The sequence below is a fragment of the Falco biarmicus genome, chromosome 5 (genome assembly GCF_023638135.1).
Source record: "Falco biarmicus isolate bFalBia1 chromosome 5, bFalBia1.pri, whole genome shotgun sequence".
Lineage (NCBI taxonomy): Eukaryota > Metazoa > Chordata > Aves > Falconiformes > Falconidae > Falco > Falco biarmicus.
In genome coordinates this window covers 18,897,675-18,921,176 of record NC_079292.1, presented here as the reverse complement: position 1 = coordinate 18,921,176, position 23,502 = coordinate 18,897,675, and the positions used below count along the sequence as shown (strand labels likewise).

The 23,502-nt window shown below is 37.5% G+C and overlaps 1 protein-coding gene across 1 annotated transcript in view; it reads left to right on the top strand.

Moving 5' to 3' along the window:
- SEMA3C (semaphorin 3C) overlaps window positions 1–23,502 on the top strand; it is a 122,748-nt gene that overhangs the window by 61,426 nt on the left and 37,820 nt on the right. The window contains exons 3-8 of the mRNA XM_056341308.1: window positions 5,888–6,048; window positions 8,461–8,523; window positions 13,446–13,565; window positions 17,300–17,390; window positions 21,279–21,398; window positions 23,292–23,434. Of these exons, the coding sequence (XP_056197283.1) occupies window positions 5,888–6,048; window positions 8,461–8,523; window positions 13,446–13,565; window positions 17,300–17,390; window positions 21,279–21,398; window positions 23,292–23,434 (698 nt within the window). The remainder of the gene's footprint in view (window positions 1–5,887; window positions 6,049–8,460; window positions 8,524–13,445; window positions 13,566–17,299; window positions 17,391–21,278; window positions 21,399–23,291; window positions 23,435–23,502) is intronic.

Sequence of the window (23,502 nt, the reverse complement as noted above, 5' to 3'; positions counted from 1 at the left end):
CTACCGAATTATACATTTTAGCTCTGGGCAAAGAGAGCTCCTGTTTCAGCCTGTACTATCTATCTAAACTCCCTTCCTCCCTATCCTCCAAGTGATCTTGTTAATTAGTTAGCCTGTGATTTTATGAGCACTTGTAAATCTATTTTCTCCTTTCACACTTTTTTTTTTTTAACAATGCCATTAAACCCCTTTCAGATAGATTCAGAAGCTAGCAAGTGCGCACATCTGTGATTTCCCGTCCTTATAAGCCTATTAACTCCTTCTAGAAAAAGCCAAATTTCATTGTAACAGCATTAAAAAAAGTGCAGACTTCTCATGCATGAAGAAGAGCTAAAGAGATAAAGAAAAGGTCAAAAGGTCCACCTGAGCTTTTTGGGCCCCATGTGGTTAAGGCACACAAGGGACTGACTAGTAGCACATCTGGCTGCTTATGGCCAAATGACCACATACCCATTTATAATCAGCATCACTTGAGAGCTGGCTGAGGCTTGGTGTTTAGTTTGAACGCTGCACGAGCAGTGGCAAAATGCTTTAACAGCTCTCTTATCTTACCCCGTTAAGTAGAAGGAATCAATACAGATTTCTTCAAAGAAAAGGAATATCGACAGTGCAAAGGTGACTCGTTCTGAAGTTTTGAAAGGATATATTCAGACTTAATTAGTTCTCTTGCCATACATAAAATTAAACAAGTAGTCACATTGTGGGCTTACAGAGTTGAAAAGCGATATGCATACTTTTTCCACAGGTACTATGTAAACTATAAAAATATTACATTTATTTCTTCCATTTCTTTACACTAAAAGATCAGAAATAAGGCCACAAAACCAACAGTCAAAATTATTAGGTTCCTATGAAACCTGATACCTTTTAACTAAATCTTTTCAAATAATTTCTACTAATAAGGTACATAGTAGAGAGGTTAGTCAGTGCAAAGTTAAAAGGAAAATATTTAAACTGAAATAAAACAAAGCTTTTTTTCTGGCTGAAGGATTTTTTTTAAAATTATTTTTTGTAACTTTGCAGATAGGTCTGATTCCACTTACATTTTTAAAATGTATAACCATTCCTTGTAACAGTAGCAATGTTAGGTACAGTCTCTCTCTAACTTTATATGTGCAGATTACTTTTTCACCTGATCACAAGTTACCTCTAAGTAAAAGGGTGCCATTTCCATTTGATGCTTTAAGCAAAACCATCATTTTATTTAACTATTTATTTCGGGGAGTGAGAGGGAAAATAGAAAATTGATTTCATTCCAGTTCCTAAAAGGTGAGATTTTACACTGCAGTTTTACATTTGGCATGGGCTGGCGTATTTGTTGGCACAAACTGAAGGCTTAATGAGGCTTAAGAGAGTCTCACAGCCTCCTTAACCAGAAGCTAACGCTGTCAAGCCTATTGCTAGGTGTACACAAGGCCTGTTGTTTGTGCACTCCATGCCCCATGAGGGAATAAAATAAAACAACATTGTACTGCTGACTTCCAGATCACTAAGGCTACATAAAATCCATGCCAATTTCAGCAGGTTCCCTGGGGAGATGTAACCCATCTTTCTGGAAAGCTATGTTTTCCCCTTCACTGTGGTGCAGCGTGTGAAACTGGGCTGTTATGCTTTACTCTCTGCTTTTTTTGAGGCACATACCCCAAATCTCTGCTTCTGCTCTGAACTTCCCCATAAACAACCTTCTGAGACTGAATCCTTATGCCAGCAGGAAAGAGGAGGAAAACATAGTATTTCTTCTATTTTACCACAGGGGATCCTAAATTAAAAGCTTGACAGAGCATCCTAGATTTCCTTTAAGAAGCCCTGCTAGGCTGGAAGCCCAGGAGGGTACAGTGCCACAATGACTGCATGCACTCTGACATATCATCGTTTATCCACAACCTATCAGTGGATAAACTCAGTGCTTTGAGCTTGGGCTGGAGATGCTTGCATACCATGGCTGTAGCTTACCAGACTCTGCAAGGTCAAGATATTTCTTGATTATAGCGAACTTTCAGTAACAATTAGTTATGGGGGTCTTCAAATAGGAAATAATCATGTTTTGGGAAGGTCCTTCTAAAAATTGTATTAGTTTCAGTAACATATACATCAAACATCCATATTATTAGTATGTCTACCAAGGAAGTTGCTTCTGTTAGCATCTTATCTTACATATTAGGATTTATTACATTCCTTACGTTAGGAAAGTCAGTTTGTGTTTTCAGCATTGTGACACCAGTGAATTTGAATTAAGGAGTGATGAAAGGTTGATGTTGAGTAATTAAATAAGGCATTCAGAGGACTACCTGATGAGCGGATCTAGCTCATATACCCTCATGCAGGTTAGACCATTTGGGTGTAAGAGCCTGTGTGAGATATCTCCACCTTCCTGGATTTCCAGTCTCTGATAGCTGTAAGTTGTTTTGTTTTGGCCAACCCAATGGGTTTTGAGTGTTGCAAAGGCTTTTTTGGTGTTAATAACAGGCATTGCAGAAATATTTTGTTGTTTCTCCTGTGAGAACACATCTTTTTTAAAAATAATTCTTGCATTAACTTTTTTTGTGGTGGATTAAAAGGATAATTAAAGGGTAGGTGTTAAACTGTCTAATTATCAGTAAGCTATGCACTGTGTATGGGAAAAAATCCCAGTCACTGGGATCTCTAAAATGTGCAGTTCAATAATAATAATAATAATAATAATAATAATAATAATAATAGTAGTTCTGGTGAGAGAGTTCACGGAATGCTTTGTTTTTCATTAAAAAGGACAAGAGCTATATAACCTGACCTGTAAGATTTCTAACACTAAGAATCAAGTCAGTATTAGCCTTATCATTGAGAAAAAACAAAACTAAATTCAATGACTGATGAAAAAAGGGTGAATATAGTTTATTCTTCTATCACTAAGGGTGACGGTTATTTGCATATGGAATATATTATAATCTTTTGTTTTATTGTCAAATAAAATCCTTAATATTCAGAGAGAGCTGTCCATAGCTTCATTCTCCATACAGGGTTTACTGGCTTGAATGGTTAAATTCCCAAAGTATGGAATAGAATTTGCTTTGAAGGCCAGTGAACGTTTACATTTTTGTACAAAAACTTTTGGAGGTGAAAAGGAACGTGGAAGACCTTAAAGCATCGTTCCAGCCACTGCTTTTTCCAAGTGACAACACCCAGATAGTAAATCTTTAAAAAATCAGATTTTCTTGGGTGATTGTGTGGTAAATTTTGTTAAAAGAAAATTTTATCATTTTAAAATTCCCTCTGTAGTTGCTTGTGTAGCCCTAAGAGGCTAATAAACACAAAGGTTCAGCACTGAAAGAAATAAAACTAATAAATCTGTATGAGAGTATTTGTTTCAGGGCTTTCCTTCCTCTTACGAATGGTGTTGAGTTTCCATAGTCTAGTAACATGTCATAAGGTATTCTCCTCAGCAGCAGCTTGATGGAGACAGATACCCTTCAGGTACCTTAGAAAGAATAATACCATTTCAAAGAGGCTAAAAATCCAGGAAAATAATGGATTTTAATAAATGCAAGTTGTGAAAATCAAGTATCTGTTGCTATTTTTGCCTCTTGATTAAAAACAATCCTCATGATCTTGATTATCTTTTATGGCAATCATGGTTTATTTATTACCAATTGTTGTCGGTGACTGAGGCAATAAGGAGGGGCACTATATTTACTGTACTGAATACTCACATTCACCCAGTGTTGTGTGGGAAACTGCTGTCTGTCCCAGGTTGTCTGTGCTTTCCGAGTATATCACATATAGGGTTATGAGAAGGTTCATTTTCACCTTACAGCTGCCAAATATTACAGTAATGTTAATAAGGTCACCAGGAAAAGGGATGAGCGCTAGCTTCTCAGGCTTGTTACGAAAGGTCAGTCTAAGAATTTCAGAGCGGGCAAAGAGGCTGCATTTTAATGGCACTATGATGGTGAGTCTCCCAGGTGTTTTGAAAATCCTAGCTAAAAGCTTACAGGAAGGATTTTTTAAATAAAGTAAAACAATTGATTTTTCAAGCACTGAAGAAAGACTTCTGAAAGTGGTGTGGACAATTTTCATATATATATTTAATGAGCACAGTTTCAGTTTAAGCTTTTAGGCACAGACTATAAATCTTGATTGTATGTTTGTCTTTTGTTGAGGGACATATGAAATAGAAATATTATTGGTTATCTTTCTCATATTGCCATAAATAAATAAATGCATGTAGGCAACCCTTAGCCCCTGAAAGGTGTCACACGTTTAAGTGAATCAAAACATCATCTTGCGGTAACAGAAGATATTTTTCATCTTCCTATGAAACTATTTAACAATCATGATAAAAATTAAGTGGAGTTACATATCATATTTATTAATGCAAATTATATTCTGAGAAGTGTTCTCTCAATCATTAGATCTCTAGTAGACAGGTATAAATCCCAAGACTGCAGCCTTTGCATGTATGTTGTCTATAGCCTCTCAAAAATTACTCTCCAAGTAATTTTTGAAGAAAAAACTATGCTTCAGCTAAATATGTGTTTTACAGAAAGTGCACGCTTTAGACACACTTTTTGTTTTTCTAACAGAGCACATACTCAGATATTTTTTTTTTTTTTAAATTTTGTTTTCCAAAATATCGTTAGCTCACATTAATCTAGTCATCTAAAAGGCTTAGATGACTAACTTTGTATAAGACCATCTACTGTTTTCTATAGGGAACTAATGAGCAAAACCTTTGCTTTTAGCAAAAACTGTGCTTTTAGCAAGTGGTAAACCATACTGTCTCAGACAAACAGTTTACAAAAGGTGTGTGTACTCAGTTCTTAGATTTATGAATAAACATTATAGCAGGGCTTCATTTTTGTATGTACTGTGTATTTGCCACACTTTTAGAGTCACAGGGAACACAATATGTTAGATATTTGAATAATTTATTATTAATAATTATTATTTTCAATATTAATTAATAATTAATTATTTGTTATTAAAGTTTTATTTTCCTATTCTCAGGTCTTGAGAAATACCCATTCTGTTAGTACAGAAAAGAAAAATAATCTGAGTGGTGGCCAAAACATATTGGCCAAGCAAAGACAGAAAGGCTGAGCTTTCTCAAGGGCAGCAAGTAATGCTTCTGTTGTAGATGTTTGTGCTATTCCTGCAACAGGCCTTTTCCTGCACTACTGAGATCGAAGGATGTTTTTTGCTTCACTTCATTGGAGAAAGCTTTATGTGGAAAAATGGAGCTAATCCTATAGTTCTGATAGTTTGGTCCAAGTCCCATAACCAACTGAATAGATGGACACACTGCCCATGGAAGATGGTTGGAACTAGATTATCATCAAGGTCCCTTCCAACCCGGTCCATTCTGTGATTCTATGATTTAGGATTGATGGAACACATGTTTTTTTTTTCTTTTAAATATACATGGTGATGAAGAAGTAAAAAAAAAAAAAAATTGACCTTGAAAAAGATAAAAAAACAGTGAAGCCTTCTGTTAGGAAATTAAAGTAAACTATTCTTATGTAGTTTTCATTGATCTTGTGGGTTTTCTCTGCCATAAACTTCAAATTATATTGAACATATTGATTAATTTAATATATGACCTTCCTTAAAAGCCAAAGCTGTAAATAATCATAACCATTAAAATAAGAATTAATTAGAGTAATAACAGCAATGCCTGATTTTTATGAGATATGACTAGCTACTTAATGTACAAAAGAATTGCATTCAAACTGGGAATGGAAAATTTGTTTTAACTCAATGATTGCATTATTACCAACTGTCTGATGAGGGTTTTTCTTTTCTTATTGACCTCACTTGTGTTGAAAGATGCCTATTTTTAGAAAGAAATGCAGTTTTGAAGCCAGAAAGGCAACTGAACTGCTTTACTAATTTGTTGTCTCTATTATTTCAGAGCTGCAAGAAACGAAGACCTCTGAACATCACAGAATATCCCACAGTCCTCTGGATTACAGGATATTATTAATGGATGAAGATCAGGATCGGATCTACGTGGGCAGCAAAGATCATATTCTGTCTTTGAATATCAATAATATAAGCCAGGACCCTCTCAGCGTAAGTCCAAGATTTATTATGAAGATCCAAAGTTGCATTACTACATGCCTTTCTGTTTAAGACAGAAAATGTGTATTTCATTATTTTACAGCTAGCAGAAGTCCAGGCCCACACCTTACTGAGTTGTTCATCCTTGATTTATGTGTAATGCCAGATGACCAAGCTATTAGTATGGCTGCTTCTCAAAACACTGTTTAAAAACTGACCTGTTTCATTGTTTTGAAGCAAGATTCAGCATGGCTTGGCCTCATAAGGAAAATTTGTATGAGTTGATGGGTTTTGCTTCTCTACAAGATTAAAGATCATTCAGAGATGTGCTTTTTAAAGAAGCCTATAAGGGAGAATATACATGCTGTCATTTTCAAGCTATAGGGAAAAAGCCAACAGGGACAGAGTTGCCTTTAATCTTCCACTATATTTATTTTTGGTTTTTACTCTGAAGCCTAATTGCTGAACTATTTTCCAATCCTTTGTTATGCCTGTGTCAGCCCTCGCCCTTCAGCTGGGGAGCTGAGACACCCTCTTTTGGGGTTTTTTTGTACACTGTGACCCACATCTCCCTCTTGACACCACTTCTTTCCTGGCTGCCTCTCTCACTTACCAAGATGCCATTTTCTAAGGACTCTCTGTGTACCACCTCCCCAAACTGTAGTAGGCAGCCTGTATATTAAAATGCACAAATTATCAATTTTTTAAACCACATTCACAGATCTGTCTCCTGTCTCCCGAGCCAGTTCAAATCCAGCTTCTCGGCTTTTTAAATAGGTGGCCTGCAGAAGTACTTGTGTGCCCAGAAGCCTGCCCGTTAAGATACTACCTCCCTACAGACTTTGCCTTGCCTATCTTTAGATTATCATGGCTACAACATTACCTTAAAGTGTACCACGGAGGCCGGCCTCGTTCTATCAAATTCATCTGATCCTTTAATCTATGGGCTTTGTTACTGTCTGTACCTCAGAAGCGCTGAGGGGCAGAGATATCCAGCCTGCAGCAGCAAAGTTAAATGCCTTCCTTAAGAGGCAAGGCTTTTAATGTGTCAGGAGAGAGTGAGGCACCCCGCCAGAGGGTGATTAAGCACAGTTAAATTAGGCTTTGCTCTGAATCACCCCTCTGGATATGCCTGTCTACCTGAATTGATTGTACAGGGAGTCTGGGGAGGCTAGCTCTAACTTACAGGTTTAAATTAAACGCCTCTCATGTGACAGCGTGAACGCATCCTTCCTCCTCCTAATGGTGCAGAGATCTTCCTCTGAAACAGGGCCGCCTTCTCGGATCTTAAATAGCTTGTGTGACCTTTTTGGCTAATTGCCATCTCACCAGTGGCCCAGCCACCCGTGTCTGAGAGCTGCTGTGCCCTACCCGGCATGCTCCGGCCTTCCCCAGCAGCTCGCAGGCGGCTCGGCGCAGAGTTCGGTGAGGAAGGCAGGCCTCTGTCACAGGAAATAAATCCTGCGGTATGGAGCTGTGCGACATTTCAACGGCCTATTTAGACCTGGAAAAACAAGAATTAAAAAAATCCACAAAAAGCGAAACCACAAAAAGTTTTGGCAGTGAATGTGATCACCCAGTATTGGGCTCGGAATTAATCTCTGCAATTCCCCATGTTCTTTCATTTATTTCCTTTTTATAACAGATTCACTTTGCTAATCTTACACCTGTATAGAAACCCTATATACATATGCATACGTACCTACAACTCTCTGCATGTATATGTGTATATATATGTACACACACAGAGAGAAATCTTTTAATGTTATTATTTATGTTGTCTTGATGCTAAATGTTCTCAGGCTCTGTCACCTACTAAATATCCAGGTAAAGATTTCTAAATGTCTTTTCTATTTCAAAATCAAAGTAAATAATGGAAGAAGCTCAGAAGCTTTGGAGTTTGAGTATAGATCAGGTAAACATCCAGACATTGGGGTGTGTGTCAGAAAACTGTCTGAAAGAAATCAGCCTGAAAACTTAAGATTTTAAGCAGGTTTTCACATAAAATATCCAAACCTTTGCTGCTAAAACTAAAAAATTGTTACAAGAACCCTTCTTGCAGTATTTCAGTCTTCTGGTTTCTAGTTTGAATAGTTTTTAGAAAATCAGTGAAAGTAAAAAAGTAAAGAAATACAGTAATTTAGGCAATAACAATGAAAAATCTCTCTTATTTAGAAGAAGGAAGTCTAAATAAATTATCTTATCTTAAAAATATTTAATAAACTTACTTTATATCAGCCAAAGACCTGGGCCTTTATTTTGTTTACTGCATGCTAAGACAGAGGGTTGGTTTTCTTTTTTTTCTTACAATCAAGGTGTAAGAGATATCAAAATATTAACTTGTTAGTGTAAGTTAGTCAGTGAAATGTTTTGCTTAAATTACGTGATAAGTATGTTACTTAAAAGATACTTCTTTCCTTGCAGATTTTCTGGCCAGCATCAGCAAACAAGGTTGAAGAGTGCAAAATGGCTGGCAAAGATCCTACAGTAAGTTATAATCCACATGCACATGCACACGCATACACAGAATACATACTTAGCCATAAAGTAAGAGCACCTTAAGTGCCGCCAAAACATGAAAGAAGTGTTTGTTTTGCTTTTGAAATGCTCCACAGGCTAAATGATAAAGTGAAATTATAAAAAAAAAAAACCCAGGGTGTGTAAACAGAATGTACCTTCAGACTTTGCCAGATGAAGAAAGATGTGAATTGTCCAGTGCCTTGCCTTTTTTTCTTTTTAATAGTCAAACTATGTAATAGTACTTTTCCAGGTATGTCCTGGGGATGATGCTGAACCGCCTGCTGAGCTGTTGTGCTGGGTGGACAAGTGCTCTGGCTGGCTGCTCACCCCAGGAACAGACCTCACTGCCTGCAGCCTGAAGACCGCTGTCTCAGAAACACCACAAACACCTCTTTCCATTAATTCCACAAAACAGTGCCCAAATGAGTATCTGGAAACTAGCATGCTTTCCTAGAAAGAGGTAAAGGTGATCTCTGGAATTATGGGAAACACAGTCCATGGAGAGGTTAGGTTGAGTCATTTTGCACCACTGCTGAATTATTCTCCCATCTAAATGCAGACACCTTCCAAAGGACCTAAATCAGATCGTAATTTTCCTATACACTCTTTATAGATAATAGGTAGAAAGGAGGTATTTTGAAAGACCCAGTGAGTGGTACAGTACAGCAGATCCTGTCTTTGGCAGAGTTGTCCATTACTATGGTTATCTTCCTAAAGTAGTTTGAACTTGCAGTCGGTGTGTGCCTAGATTTTATTAACAGAGGACAGCTAAGTTGTAAAACAAAAAGCAGAATCTCACATTTCAATTCTGTTCAGTTACTTTTTGACTTTTTACCAGTTCAGCAGCACCTGAAGATCTTTATCCTGGTTTTCTTTTTGGATCCTTAGATATAGCTGTTTTCCAACGGATATTTTAGTATTGGACTTCAGAATCTAATCTAAGCTAGAAAATTGCAGATTTCCACTACTAAATTTACAACAAAAAAAAAGAAATTTTGATTATATTTTTATCCTAGAAAAAAAATGTGGAAATTGGAAGCCTTCACATTAGATAGAATCCTTTTTGGAACATACTCCTCAGCATATATCTAAGATCATAAATAATGAGTTGATTGAAGGATGTAAGCATGTGTATGTAAATATAGCTTCTAATTTCAGAAACAATAGAATTAATGCAAAAATCCACTGAATTTAGTATAAAAACTGGTATTTATTTCAAAGACCTCTATATCATGCCTAATATTTCTGTTTATTTTAGCTACATACTTTGTATTGCGAACTAAGATGCAATGTCATTTGCATGTAACTGCAGTGTTTCAATAATTCACCTGAGTCCATTTTGTAAGAAAAATATGTGTGGGCTTTATTTTAAAAATCTATTGCAAATGCTGATGAATGTAAGGAAATCAGAAGGCTGGCCTACTGGAGTGTTGCTATAATACTGCTTTTTCAAAACTATGGAACCTAATTCACTATATTGATGTAGAGTAACAAAATGATTTTTTATGAATAACTATTATGGTTGGTGTGGCTGTTTATCTGCTTTCTTTTCTGATGTCTATGGTAGGGAAAAACAAGTGTTTTTCCTGTTGAATATCCTATTTTTCTATACATCTTTACATTGTTCTGGTTATGACAGTGTTCAGCAAATCCTACATCTCATGGCCTGTTAAGTTGCACTAAATGTGAAAATAAAACATAAAACTTTGTTAATGGTGATTAATGTTGACCCTAGATACTATGTCAACTGCATCATGAACTTGTGATAGACTGGTTTTCTTTACATTGAAATACAAAAGTTCATTAGTCTTAGTCATGCCTCCAACATATGATGACACTATTCTAGGGCAAAAATAGGAAAAACCTAAATGATATCCTAAGAAGAAAGTAGCATGCAAACTATGTGATCCATGAGAAAAAAAAACCTCCACGACACTACTAAATACTGGACTCTGGAGAACTTTTGATCTTGGATATTTAGTGGTGAGACTTTCCTAGCTTTTAATCATATTGAAGTACCCACATGTTGCTGCATTAGTGGACAAGATTTCTGGATAGAACCTCTGTTTTTATGACAGTTTAATTGTGGGTACAGCTAGTACATGTACGTGTGGTTACAGGTTAAGAGTGCCCATGTGCATCAACTGTAACTGATTTTTTTAAACTCAGCTGTGCACTGCAGAAGAATAATGAAGTTCCAAAAATAGAAATTTATATTAAGTTTCCTAGTATTTGTCCTCAAGAGTTTAAAAGACAAAAAAAAAAAAAAGGCACTGAAGAGCAGCTGCTGCTCTCACTAAAATCAATGATGTGTCTTATTGAGTGCTCACTGAAATAATGAGAAAAAGAGAACCCAATGCTAAATCACTGTTTGCAACTTAAAATTTATAGTTCTATTTTAATAACATTCTTTTGAGTTTCATTCCTGATAATAATGGGAGAAGCAGAGGATGAATTCAGAAGAATTAAGAATTTCAGCTTGGGAATGGGGGGGGGAAGGAAGGAAGGGAGCGGGGCGGATGGGAAGTGAATGCATGATAACATTTGGCCTATTGGAGAATAGTGATTATCACAAAGTAAAAGAGGGATAGATAGACTTGGAGCAGTCAGTAAAGGACTTTATGCAATTATCAAATTCTTTTCTGAGGAGATTTGGGAATTCATTTCCTACAATTAGGCAAATGTTGGTGTCTGAATTTTTCATCTTTGGCTGCCTTTTTTTTTACTGAAAAGCAATTGTCACCTCTACATAGTATGTTCACCAGACTAACTTGAATGCTTACATTAGCATGACGTATTTCTCTCCATTTACTGTGACGAGATCCTAGGGCATAAATGTCCGACTCAGATGTCTACAGTAAGGCAGTTTCCCAGGCACTGCTACTGAGTGAGTTTTGGTATCATCTCCAAGATGCTCCAAGAGAAGCATCAGGAGTATGTAATATCTACAGTGTAGCCTTTGAGAAACACCCACCCTAAAGACAACTTTCTCATGTCATCTCAGACCAGACTGATTTAAAAGCACAAAGTACTCCAATATCAAGGAAAGGGAAATAAACTGAAGCATAGATGCTCTTGAATGGCTGTCCTACAGAACATATTCTGAAATAACAATTTCTTGCTTTGTTGTGTTGTGGATTGTGCAGTACCCAGGTTAATCACATAGCAAATTGCAAATAGAGTTCAGCGGTTCAGCACTAGAGGGATGGGCAAAAGCTCAGAGATCATAAAGTGGTCTTCCTGCCGGACATCGTTAAAATATGAGAATGTTGGTATTAAGCCAATTTGAGTTATTTGTCTGTAAATCATCAGTGAAGAGATATGAAGACACAGTGTGTCAGATGGTTACCCAGAAGGCTGTCCTTAAAGAAAAGAGCCATTCATCTAACCACCCACCACTGTGTGCTTGCCATAGACGCTTCAGAGAGTGCATGGCAGGGTACTGAAGCAGAGTAGCAAGTGCCACATACTAGTGCCGTTCATGTAGACATTGTTTCCTGGTCCTGATCCTTGAAGACTTTCATTCTGGGATGTCTTAACATGTAATCCTTTATTTAGGAGTTTACAGAAAAGTTTTCTGCAAACAGCAAGAAAAGAAAGCATCAGTTTACACTCTGGCATATATAAGCTAGAGGAATACCTTCAGCTGTCCTTCCCTATCCACAGCTGTAATATGGATTAGCAGTGCTGGTGAGGAAGACACGATTTTGATAGCAGGACAGTACTAAAGCCATCTTTGAGCCAAACTGAGATAGCTGGATATGAGAAAATGCCAACATTGGAACAGACCTCAGCTTTAGAGAAACAATATATTTTGACTGTGTTAAAGGATTTTTCTGTTCTAGCCAGAGTTAACACTTAACTGAGGACATGCAGTGTTCCCTGTAGAGAAACTGCTATGAACTCTGAACTACCTACAGTTATGCACCAGTATTCAGATGCTGTAGTACAGTACCAGCTCCTGCTGAACCAAAAATGTGAATGCCTTTAAATATAAATAAACTGTGCAGTCTGCGCAACAAGGATTATTAAATCTACTGATTTCCATGAAGATGACTGGTGACACAGTTTCCAATCCTGTTCTCACAGAACACATGCAATTCTCACTGTCTTTGGTCAAGGTTTGGTTGATTGAATATGAAGGCAGTTCTTGGATCTCAGTAAGAAAAAATATTCAGAAAAAAACACTGTTTTCAACCTGAAGTGCATTAACAGCTGATCATAGTCAAGAAAGGAAAAAGCAAAAGAAGAAGGGGGTATGCTGGAAGGAGAAAACTGTAAATCTGATGGTGTGAAACTGTATGGCCCTTAACGTTCTGGTTTAGTTTTCATGCTGATTTAAAGATGTTACTATTGATCTTCAATATGAAGCAACAAATGACTGTGAACTTCCTTTGTGTTGTTCAGAGTTTTAAAGTTTTGGAAATGAATTTTTTATACAAATAATGGGATCTGAGATTTGGGCTTGCTTTGGTTTTTAATTATCTCCAGCTATGATGAAAATATCAGGCGGGAAAAGCGACTGTTTTGGAGGTATCCTTAAGGAAACTTTGTAAGATTACTTCTTGTTTTCATGCAGAGGCCCTGCTTCTTTCCTTGCAAGGTACAGAGAAGTCTGTGGATGAAAATTAGTTTGCTGTGTGGAAATGGGAAAGTTAGATGCACTCCTCTAAAACTCCTCTGTAGTGCCCTATCAGTGCCCAGTCTCCAGGCTAGGCAAAACGGCATGAAAAGAAAACCTAAGTCTACAGCTGTTCACATCCAGAGATTACCAAACTCAGTAGCTGTTTTCATACTTTTAGGATTACAAGCGATGTTTGTTCTCTAGAGTACCCAACATCTAATAACATTTGCCAATGAAAAATTATTTTTTTCTGTATTCCCTGCAGCATGGCTGTGGAAATTTTGTGCGTGTGATACAGTCGTATAATCGCACGCACCTGTATGTCTGCGGCAGTGGCGCCTTCAGCCCTGTCTGTGTGTATGTGAACAGAGGGCGCAGGTCCGAGGTAAGTCTCTTTTCATTTTATCCACTCATTTTGTGGTTTATCTTACTAGTGTTACACAAAAAACTCAAAAGTTTGAAAATGTAAAAATCAATGATACAGATAGGTTCCTTCACCCACGTGAAATAGAAAAAGAACAAATATCCATAGTTTTCTGACATGTTACTACCTAAGAAGAAAGGGCAAGATCAAAAGCCATGCCTCAGATATGATGCTTGTCCAAAATTCCAGTCATGCCAAGTGCTTGGGCTACATTTGTTACTACTTTTTATTTGATGTTGTCTGGTGGATTAATTCCTACAATTTGTTGGAAAAAATTCCAAGAAATACTTGAAAGAGAATAGCCAGTTAGATAAAAATTGAAATATGCAGTCCACTTTTTATAAATTGCATGTGTTACTGATTCCTGAGAGAAGCCCTTAAGTGAGCTAACTATTTGGGTATGTGAAGGCTTGCTGGACTTCAGCTTAATACCCATCAGATGCAATCCCAGTACAGGTCACTTTTATCTACTTGACCAGTTTTGCCCCATTAGATTCTGCTGGGATGAATTCAGTAAGTTTTCTCATCACTGTGAGATCTTCCAGGGTGTAAATCTTACTTCCCCTAGACAGGTCTCCAGTTTTTCTATGTTCTGTTTCACTGGGTATTTCCAATATACAAAGTACCAGATGTTTCGTAACTGTATTGCCCAAGTTTCCTGATTTGAAAGTGAAATGTTTGTTTATGTGCAAATGTAATAGGTAATAAATTATGCAACCAGAAGGAGAAAGAAAAACACTTAACTGAGACCCAGCAGCACCTCAGTAGCTTTTGGGTCAGATTCATGTCTGCAGACACAGGGGTGTGCAGTATATTTTCCTGTGCAATGTGGAAGCAGATGTGTTGTGAAGGAAGATCAGAGCATGCTACCTGGAGTTTTGCCATGTGAGGGCAGCTTTAAAAGCTGGGCTGGCTTCTAGGGAAGACACTGGGAAAATCATCACTGATTTCACTGGAAGTGGTGTGGAAATTTTGGCCAGGACCCAAGGCTACTGCAGAGGTTGCCAAGGAGGTGATAAATCATTGTTTTTCCAGGTAGGTTTGTATGGGATGATCTCAGTGACTTTTGGTAGATCCTGCCTGGCTCCAGCCTCCTTAACAGAGTATGTAGTCTGAATCACTGCACCTTTAGTCCTAATGAATTACCTAAAGGTGGAGGTTCACAGGCCTGGATTTAAAAGCACAAGCAAGCAGAACTAAGTAAATCCATCCTTCTGGTTAATGGAGTCCACATTAACTTGTTTTGATGTATTTTGAAGCAGAGGTCAGCTTTCCTCAGCATTATCCCATTTCTTGACAAATTATTTAAAACATGGAAATGATCTCATAAGTATCTAATTAATGCAATATTCCTTTATCAGCTTAAGTAGTAGTACTGTAGTCCAGAGAACTCTGAATCTTATTATTTTAGGCTTTTTGTAAATGAGACTTGGGGGGGGAGTAGGAGGGCAGGAAATGACATCTCCAGATGATGCAAGATGTTAAATTTCTTAAGTTAAAAATAAAGATACATGTCTTGGAAGAGCAGAACTGGCTTCACTTAGCCTGTCTGTATAGCTGCATGCATATAATCAATTGATTAAATAAACTGCTGTTTCAGACGTCTGGAGTCTGTCAGACACTGGACTGTAGGCATCGCATGCTCAAAGCCATTACTGTACAGGCCAACAATAGCATAACAGTTTAAACCCAAGCATTTCCTTCTGAACTCATTGCATGTATCAGTGCATGACTAATTAATAGAGCAGAATGAAGAACTATGTAGTGCTGGTGGAACTAGTGAGAACTCATCTTTTTCTCTGCTTTTATCATTTCACCTTTAATTTAGTACAGTTTTCCATGCACAGAAGGCTGGTTTTGCACGTGCAAAATGAGTATTTTAGAAAGCACATCTGTTTTTCTCTAGAAGCTACAAAGCCTGACAGTAAGAGTCATATCCAACAATCATAAGAACTGGGCTTGTTTTGCTCTTTTGTCTCCAGGATTCCACATAATCTCACAAAAAAGGCGGTTTCATTGATGAGGCCGAATATTGCCCTTTCCCTGAAACAGAGGTTAAAAAATAATTAATTTTCTTGCTTGGCACACTTGATACTTCAGTCTTTGGTAATGACTGTCTTAGTCACCTAAATATATTCTAATGTCAAAGTAAATGCAAACAGAAGGAAATGTAATCACTGTGTGAATTAATTATAGACTAAAAAGTAGTTTAATATATATGAAAATCAAGAGGCGGTTTAATAGTGCAATAATGGGCATTTTTGAATTGGTAAATAGTGGTATAATATACTAAATATGAATTAACGTCAGGCTGCATGCTAATCTAGAAATAAAACAACAACAAAAAACCCCATGATTGCGTTAGAAACTTCATACTTATGTTTTAACATTGTTTAGAAAGCTTATTACTGAAACAATAGATAAGATCTCTGTGATTAGGCAAAACAGAAGAGGGGGGAAAGAGATAGGGGATAACAGATATGAAAATTTCCTGCTGCAGCTGGGCATTTCAGGTTGGTGGAGTCTCCAATTTGCTGTTGCCAAATGGCTGCTCAGTGATATGTGTGGCATCCCCGTTCCACTGTGATTTATGTTAGTTGTTAAAGGGAGTATAAAGGGTTGCTGTCCTTAGTTGGATAACTAACGCGTTGCCATCTACATCGCAAAAGATTTTCTTAGGAATTTTTGTCAGCTAGCTTTTTCTATTAAAACAGAAATGTTTTGAAGTTTGGGTGGGGTTTTTTCTGTGTCTGATTTGTTATAGGAAGCTAGGAACAAGCTGTTTGTTTGGTATACAGTGGTATGTGAGTTGATGTCTTATGGATCAATGTCTCTGCTATCACTGACTGCAGTTTTTAAGGAGTGGACTTGGGCCTGAGTCATTTCTTGCTCAGCATGCTGGGCTCCTCAGTGTTTCTGGGAACCAAGAAGTGCAGAGGTGCGCCAAGATGGGTGAATTTTCTAAAAATATTCAAGAAGTTTGTATTTCAAACCGTAGTCCAGGTTGCATCTGTTTTGCCAAATGTATTACCTATTCATAAATCACATTAAATATAAACAAATCCTCATACCAAGATTCCTAAACAGCAAAAAAATTTCCAAGATATTTCAGGCTATGGCAAGAGATATTGATAAATCGTCAATTACTATGGAATTGGAGCTCTACACATAATCCAAGAGGTAGTAATGCAGAAAATAAGTATGATTTGGGGGATTTTTGGAGGTCTGGTCACTCACTAAAGAGCATATGATTTATACTATCACCAAATGACAGTTGTCATTAGAGATTTTTATTTAATATATATAACTCTAGTAGCTTTATGGTAATGTCCTATATGAGTGTATCACCTTGTATTCAGCAAATAAATAGTAAATAACTTCAAAACTACAGAACTAATCTCCGCAGACGTTATTGCAGAGATCAATCAACCTCTCCAAAGCTTAACTGAACTAGAGGGAAAATTTGTTGCAATGTCTTGAATTTATAACAAGAGTCTTGAAAATAACTGGGTACCAATGAAAAAGATGTCGCAAAAGATGATGAAATTACGAATAGGAAAGCTGAACTGTTGGTAGTACAGTAAAAGTGTGCAGCAGTGCTCAGCATTGTTAATGCTGGACATGGCCAACCGTAAAAATCACTTTATGTCTGATGGTTTCTGAAATGAGAAGTGACACAAAAATTTACGTTGCAGGAACAAATCTTCAAGATCGACTCCAAGTGTGAATCAGGAAAAGGACGCTGTTCTTTCAACCCTAATGTGAACACGGTGTCAGTTATGATCAGTAAGTAAAGATACTCCAAGTTGCTGAGGTCTAAACCGGTATGATCATGCGTAGTGTGTATTGACAGGATGCCTGAAACAAGCTGATTATAGAATTCAGCCTCCAAGGAGCAGTACCGTTTGTCTGGCTGATGGGCACAAAGGTTGGGTCCATCCTTGTTTCAAGGTTTACATGGATTTAAAGGTGGGTGTACAAACGAAATGCAGAAATAAGCTGCTGAAAGGAAGAGAGAGAGAAACAGAAAACAAAAGGTTGTCCCTTTTCCAGCTTACACATTTTTTCCCAGGATTAGTTTCAACTTTACATTACCCTGTCTAGCATTTTATGTTTGAACAGTTTCTGACCTTATTCATCCTAGACATTGTGTCGCATTTAATTATTTGTAAAATCTCAGAGTAGCCAGGGAAAAAAAGCCTGAAGACTTCAGTTACTTTGAATTTCATTTTTGTTGTCATCTCTGCTGTAGAGCCCACCAGCTATTGCAAGGCTCTTCATTCTTCAGCTGGCTTTATACCCAACCAGTTTTGCAATTTTCTTCCATCTGAAAGACCAGAAAGTGATACAACTGACAGACCTCAAATATTTTTGAAAATTGGTGGCAACTGTACTCAGTGACTGTGAGACATACCACATACAAAGAATGACTGCAGTGTCTGTTGCACACCTAACTGAAAACTCAAAGGGGGCGTACCCTTTGTGCAACCTAAGCCATCAGTAAAAGAAACTTTTCTTTTTTTTTGTTCCAGGAGACACTTTATATATGCTTAGTGTAACCCAAAATTTCACATACACATCATGTCCACAGACTTCTAGTGCCAAAGCTTTGATTTTTCAGCATGTGCCTACTTCTTGGTATAATTTTGGCTATGAAGGGAACAGCAGCTGCACAGATTTTTCAGGCTTTCTTAGCAAATAAAACTTAGTGCACACAAGTACTGCATATTTCACCTATGGTTTACAAAGGAGCAATGTGCGGTGTTTCTGCCATTCAGCTTTCACTGAAATCAATGAAAATTACATATTGTGCCTGATACTTCTTTTAGAGTTTGAGTCTCATGGAGCTTAAGTCAAGTGTCCTTTAGTCTGTCCTACAGGTCTCTTCAAAACATGAACTACCTTTTTTTTTTTTTTTTTTTTTTTTTAATTCCTCATTGTAAATATGTTTAGTACAAAGGACAAGTAGTTTCATTCACAGAGGTATGAACTGAATCACCTTTAGAAGACAGGTAAATGCTACCTACATACCTCTCTGAACCTTGGCTGCACTTACACCTTTATCTCATCAGTGATCTCTGGTCAGTGTTTACAGACACTCACTGTGAGAAAAGAATGTTTGTTCGAAGTCTGTGATGGATTAATCCAGTGCTACTCATTGCTGTTCTGGTCTTATTAAGAGAATCAACTGTCATTAAAAAAATAAAGTTTCCTTTCCTTGTTCCTTCTAGCTTTTATGAAACACCATTAAAGTACATTGTTTCTGAATTACTGAATATACAGCTAACTGGGTTTTTTATAGGTCTATAGCAGCTTTGTTATCTTAATAGACTTTACATTATCTTCCTTGATCTCTGAGTTCTGTAACTGAAGACACCTTCCCTAGGGTTTGACTTATCTTTCATGACATAATTCATCTGCAAAGTTTAAATTATTCTGCAAAGGTCACATTCTTTTTCAAAAGAATCTGACAGATTGGGCTTTATACTTTCTCCCTGTTACTACAAAGTCCAGTCACTTCAAAAACATCAAGATAGAATGAATTCAGCCTCAATATCCATGCCAGAAAAAGGAAGATTTTGTAAGTCACAGCTTGAGTTATAATAAGGTACCTGAGCCCATGTATTGGACTCTCCTTTGAGCATTCTTCTGCAGGAGGAATTCCTTCCCCTCGCTTCAGAAGATGGGAAATACTGCCAGACCGGCTAACTCTTCCACAACAAAAGAACCATTTCTAAATGTAGATGCTATTCCTTGTCAATTTGGGGCATCGCTAACCTAGAATACAGCAGGAAATCTGACTCACCCTTCAGAGGAAAGTGACACTATAAAACCAAATTTGAACTCATTACAATTTGCCATTGGACAGAGACTTTTGCATCAAAGCAATGAAAAAAGCGCTTTGAAGAAGTTTGCCAAAACTAATGTGCAGGAGGCATGTCTGTCTCCCCACCAAGGCTCTGAGATATAAAAGCAGACATACCTCATCAACTCAGTAATTCCCCCCAGTAACAGAGGTGTAGTGTGAACTAGTTGTGCTCTGCAGACCAAGTGCTGTGCGGAATTTAAGAATTTAACCAAAAGGAAGTGGAGCTGATGGATATCATCTGAGACATGATTAGCAAGCAGACACTAGGAATGCTTAGGGCATAACTAATAGCATTGATATGTAATAGGATTAAAATTACATGGTGTAGTACTATTGTTAAAGTGTGTGTGTATGTGTATATGCATAGGACTGTACATAACGCTTAGTGAGAGCCATAAACCTGATCTCTTTCAGCCAATTTATTTTGTAATAAGGATAAAGCTGTGATGGATTGAGGCAATGAGGCAAATACACCAGATCAGTTATAAATCAGCACAGATCTAACATCATTCTGTCTATACATGCTCAGGAAGTAAACACTTCACAAACATCCAGCGAACGCATTGTTTAAATCCCCTGTGTAAGAATCTTGTCATCACTGGGAGTGATGAGAGCAGAAGAGTGGCTGCTGGCTGCTCCGCAGGGGTTCAGTTCAGACTTTAGACAGCAGCAGAAAAACAAAATCTCCAGAGTTTTAATTCTCTCATGAGCCAATAGTCTTCCATATTGATGCTCGTGCACACACGCACACACGCACACGCACAGAGCATAAAAATAGCCTCAAGCGTTTCTGAACCTGTGACTCCTGCCAGCTTGACCACACTCTCTGGGTAGTCCAGGAATTCAGACAAAAACATCAATCAAAGGACCCAGCTGTACTGGAATGTATTCAGCCACCACTCCCACTCTGAGAGTTAAGAGTTTATTTTAGCTACTGTTTTCTACTCTGGGGTTTCATTGTCATTAGTCAGTGGAAATTGCTTGGTTATTCACAGAGTAGAAAATGATAGTATATGTAATTAGAATTATAATTATATATACATATATTTATGCACACATACAGACTCACACAAACACAGAGATACATCCTGACTGATGGACTGAATTTTCAGCCCTGCATAGGGAGCTGAAGTTCGTAATTCTGTTAATGTAAGAGTTGCGTGTCTAATTCTGTTCGAGCATAATGACCCTATACTTAGAATCAAGTACATAAAAGGGGACAATTGTTGCTCCGAATTACTCTGAGTAAAGTTCAATAATATGACTGTCTGGCCTCTGCAATACTGAAGTCAGCTTGAGGCTGCCTGGGGCAGCCCTGACAATAAGGTTGGTAAAAATTGGCACTGATCCATGACTGCAATAGATGTTGTGCCAGTTTACACCAGCAATAAATTCAGCCCAGTCTTTTTGTCGGCTCCTGAAACAATAAAAGCTTTTTGAAGTACGTACTTAAAAAAATGAATATGATTGTTTTTGATAACACTAGCCTGAATTTTTAGTAATCCTTAGCAGTGAAAGCTGAGCAACTAAACTTCATATCAAAGGAAGGTTCACCACAGACAGTTTTGCTGTTGCATTTGATTATGCAGTTCTCTAGAGTCTTTAAGAAAATTCTGACGATTCTAGATTGCATCTTTGTAAATCAGAGGGAAACTCCATTCCCATGACCCAGTATTTATCTGTGTAGACTCCTGTGTGAATAAAGAGCTGACAAGTTTAAAATAAAAATAGATCAGTAAATATGGATTTCCCAAAAGCCATAACAATGCATTTGCTTTTTTCCCCTCTGTTTCAATTATTTGCAGATGAAGAGCTTTTTTCAGGAATGTATATTGATTTCATGGGGACAGATGCGGCCATTTTTCGGAGTCTGACCAGGAGGAATGCGGTACGGACAGACCAGCACAACTCCAAGTGGCTGAGTGGTGAGATGCCTTTGTTTTACCAGAGATTTTAATGGATTTCACAAAGATTCTGCTTTGTTTTGTTTAAAATCAAGAGCTTGGCTTTTAAAGAGCTTTTATCTGAATTTAATTTATGAAGCTGAACCATGAAGAAATGTGTGTAAATACATACTGTAGACAAGGGACAGTTGTAAAGGGTTCACTGCATGAGCCAACCTCTTAGGCCACCCCACCTGATGGCCTTTTTTGCATTAAGAGTGAACCAGACTGCTCAAGGGAAAATGTATGAAAACCTTTCAAATGGCAAGTGGTCAGGCAATATGACTTCTAGGAAAGTGCCTTCTCCACCTCTAATGCATTAGACATTGCTTTAAATTAGAGCGCTTGATTCTAAGATTTTTATAATTAATTACCAACTTCAGTTAATTTAGGCTAATCCACCTCTGCACAGAAGACTCGCCACACTTGCATTCAAAAGGTGTGTAGAGGAGAGTGCCATTATCAGAGAAGTTAGTGACAATTACTGCCATTCATTTCAGTGGTAAGAAATTGGTTATTGAAACACAGTAGGAAAACTAATTTCTGAGTGCAAACACTTAACCTTTGGCTTTACTGAAATCAATGTGAAAAATCTCCCTGACTTTACTGATAAAAAGACTCCTTCCAATTAAACTTTTTTAAATTTAAATGGTTGTCAACCCTCTGAGCAGAGATAGATGTCAGAGCTTATAAAGTAACTAACATAGCAGTTCCAATTTGAAAAAACCTTCACATATGTAGAAGTACAGTTACTGGGGGTTTGTCTTGACTGGATTTAGGGTGACTCTTGTTATTCCTATGTGGCTGTGACTACAGTGAAATCATAGGATTGCAATCAGAATAAATTTAGTTCTGTATGAATGGGAAACTATGTCCGCTTTCTAAACTTTTCTTCCGTTCGCTGTACATTCTTGCACTCTACCTGCACACCCTGAAACATACATCCCATAGTGAATCAGGGAAAAAGAGACATTAAAATACCTAATTTATGGAAAATCTACATATGCTTAGAAGAGGTACTTGACAAGCACAATTTATTTCCATGTTCTTTTAGAGCCAGAGTCATAATACTTGTTATATGAATTGAGAATGGGCTCATGTGAATAGAAAAATGTGGCAGTCTAAAGTGAGTTTTCTGTCAGACATCCAACCTTAGTGTTGGATCGTTTCAAGATTTGTACTGGATTTCAACGGATGAAACAATCTTGCATGATCCTTGAAAAGATACAGCCTTCATGCAGGAAAACGGTCCACTTCTTTCAGGCAAAGGAAAAGGTCTTTTGAGGACAACTCAATTGTCCGTTATATGCTTGCTGTTAAGGATATAAATTATTTTGCTCTCTCACTACTGCTTCTTTGCAATGTTTTGCATGATTATATTTATCAGCCTCTGATATGACCTTAAATGCTGATCAAGCATTGGCATACCCTGCTTTCCTTTCCTGTGTTCCATGAGTCCGCTCTTATTTGTGTACTTTATTTCTTTTCCTAATGAGTCTTTCCACTGCTTACTTTAATGTTTTGTCTCAACTAGTCTTTCCTCAAGTGCCCCTGATTCTTCCCTTTTCTTCCTCCAAGTCTTTGAATCTCTGTAGTACTCTAATACTGCTGCTTCTGCATTTAATCGCTTTTCTAAAAATTTGCTGTGGGATAAAATGCGAGGATGCAGAAACTTAAGGCTGCCGGCAAAAAGCGATTTGCCTGGTGGTATCTGATATATACAGACATGAGGCTAGAGCATATAGCTTAACCTGCCACAGCAGTACCTCTATATGCATTACATAGCATTTCCTTGAAGCAGATAGTGACTGTTGAATCATTAGTCGTTTATACTGATACATCTTTTGATTTCATCTTTTTGGTGTTTCATTTCAGAGCCTGTTTTTGTGGATGCTCATGTTATCCCAGATGGCACTGACCCCAATGATGCCAAAATCTACTTCTTCTTCAAAGAGAGACTCACAGACAACAGCGGCAGCACAAAGCAAATTCATTCAATGATTGCGAGAATATGCCCAGTAAGAGCTATTTTGTTTGCCAGGTTGCTGGGACAAGTGCTCGTGTGACATGTTAAGCTAAAAGACTA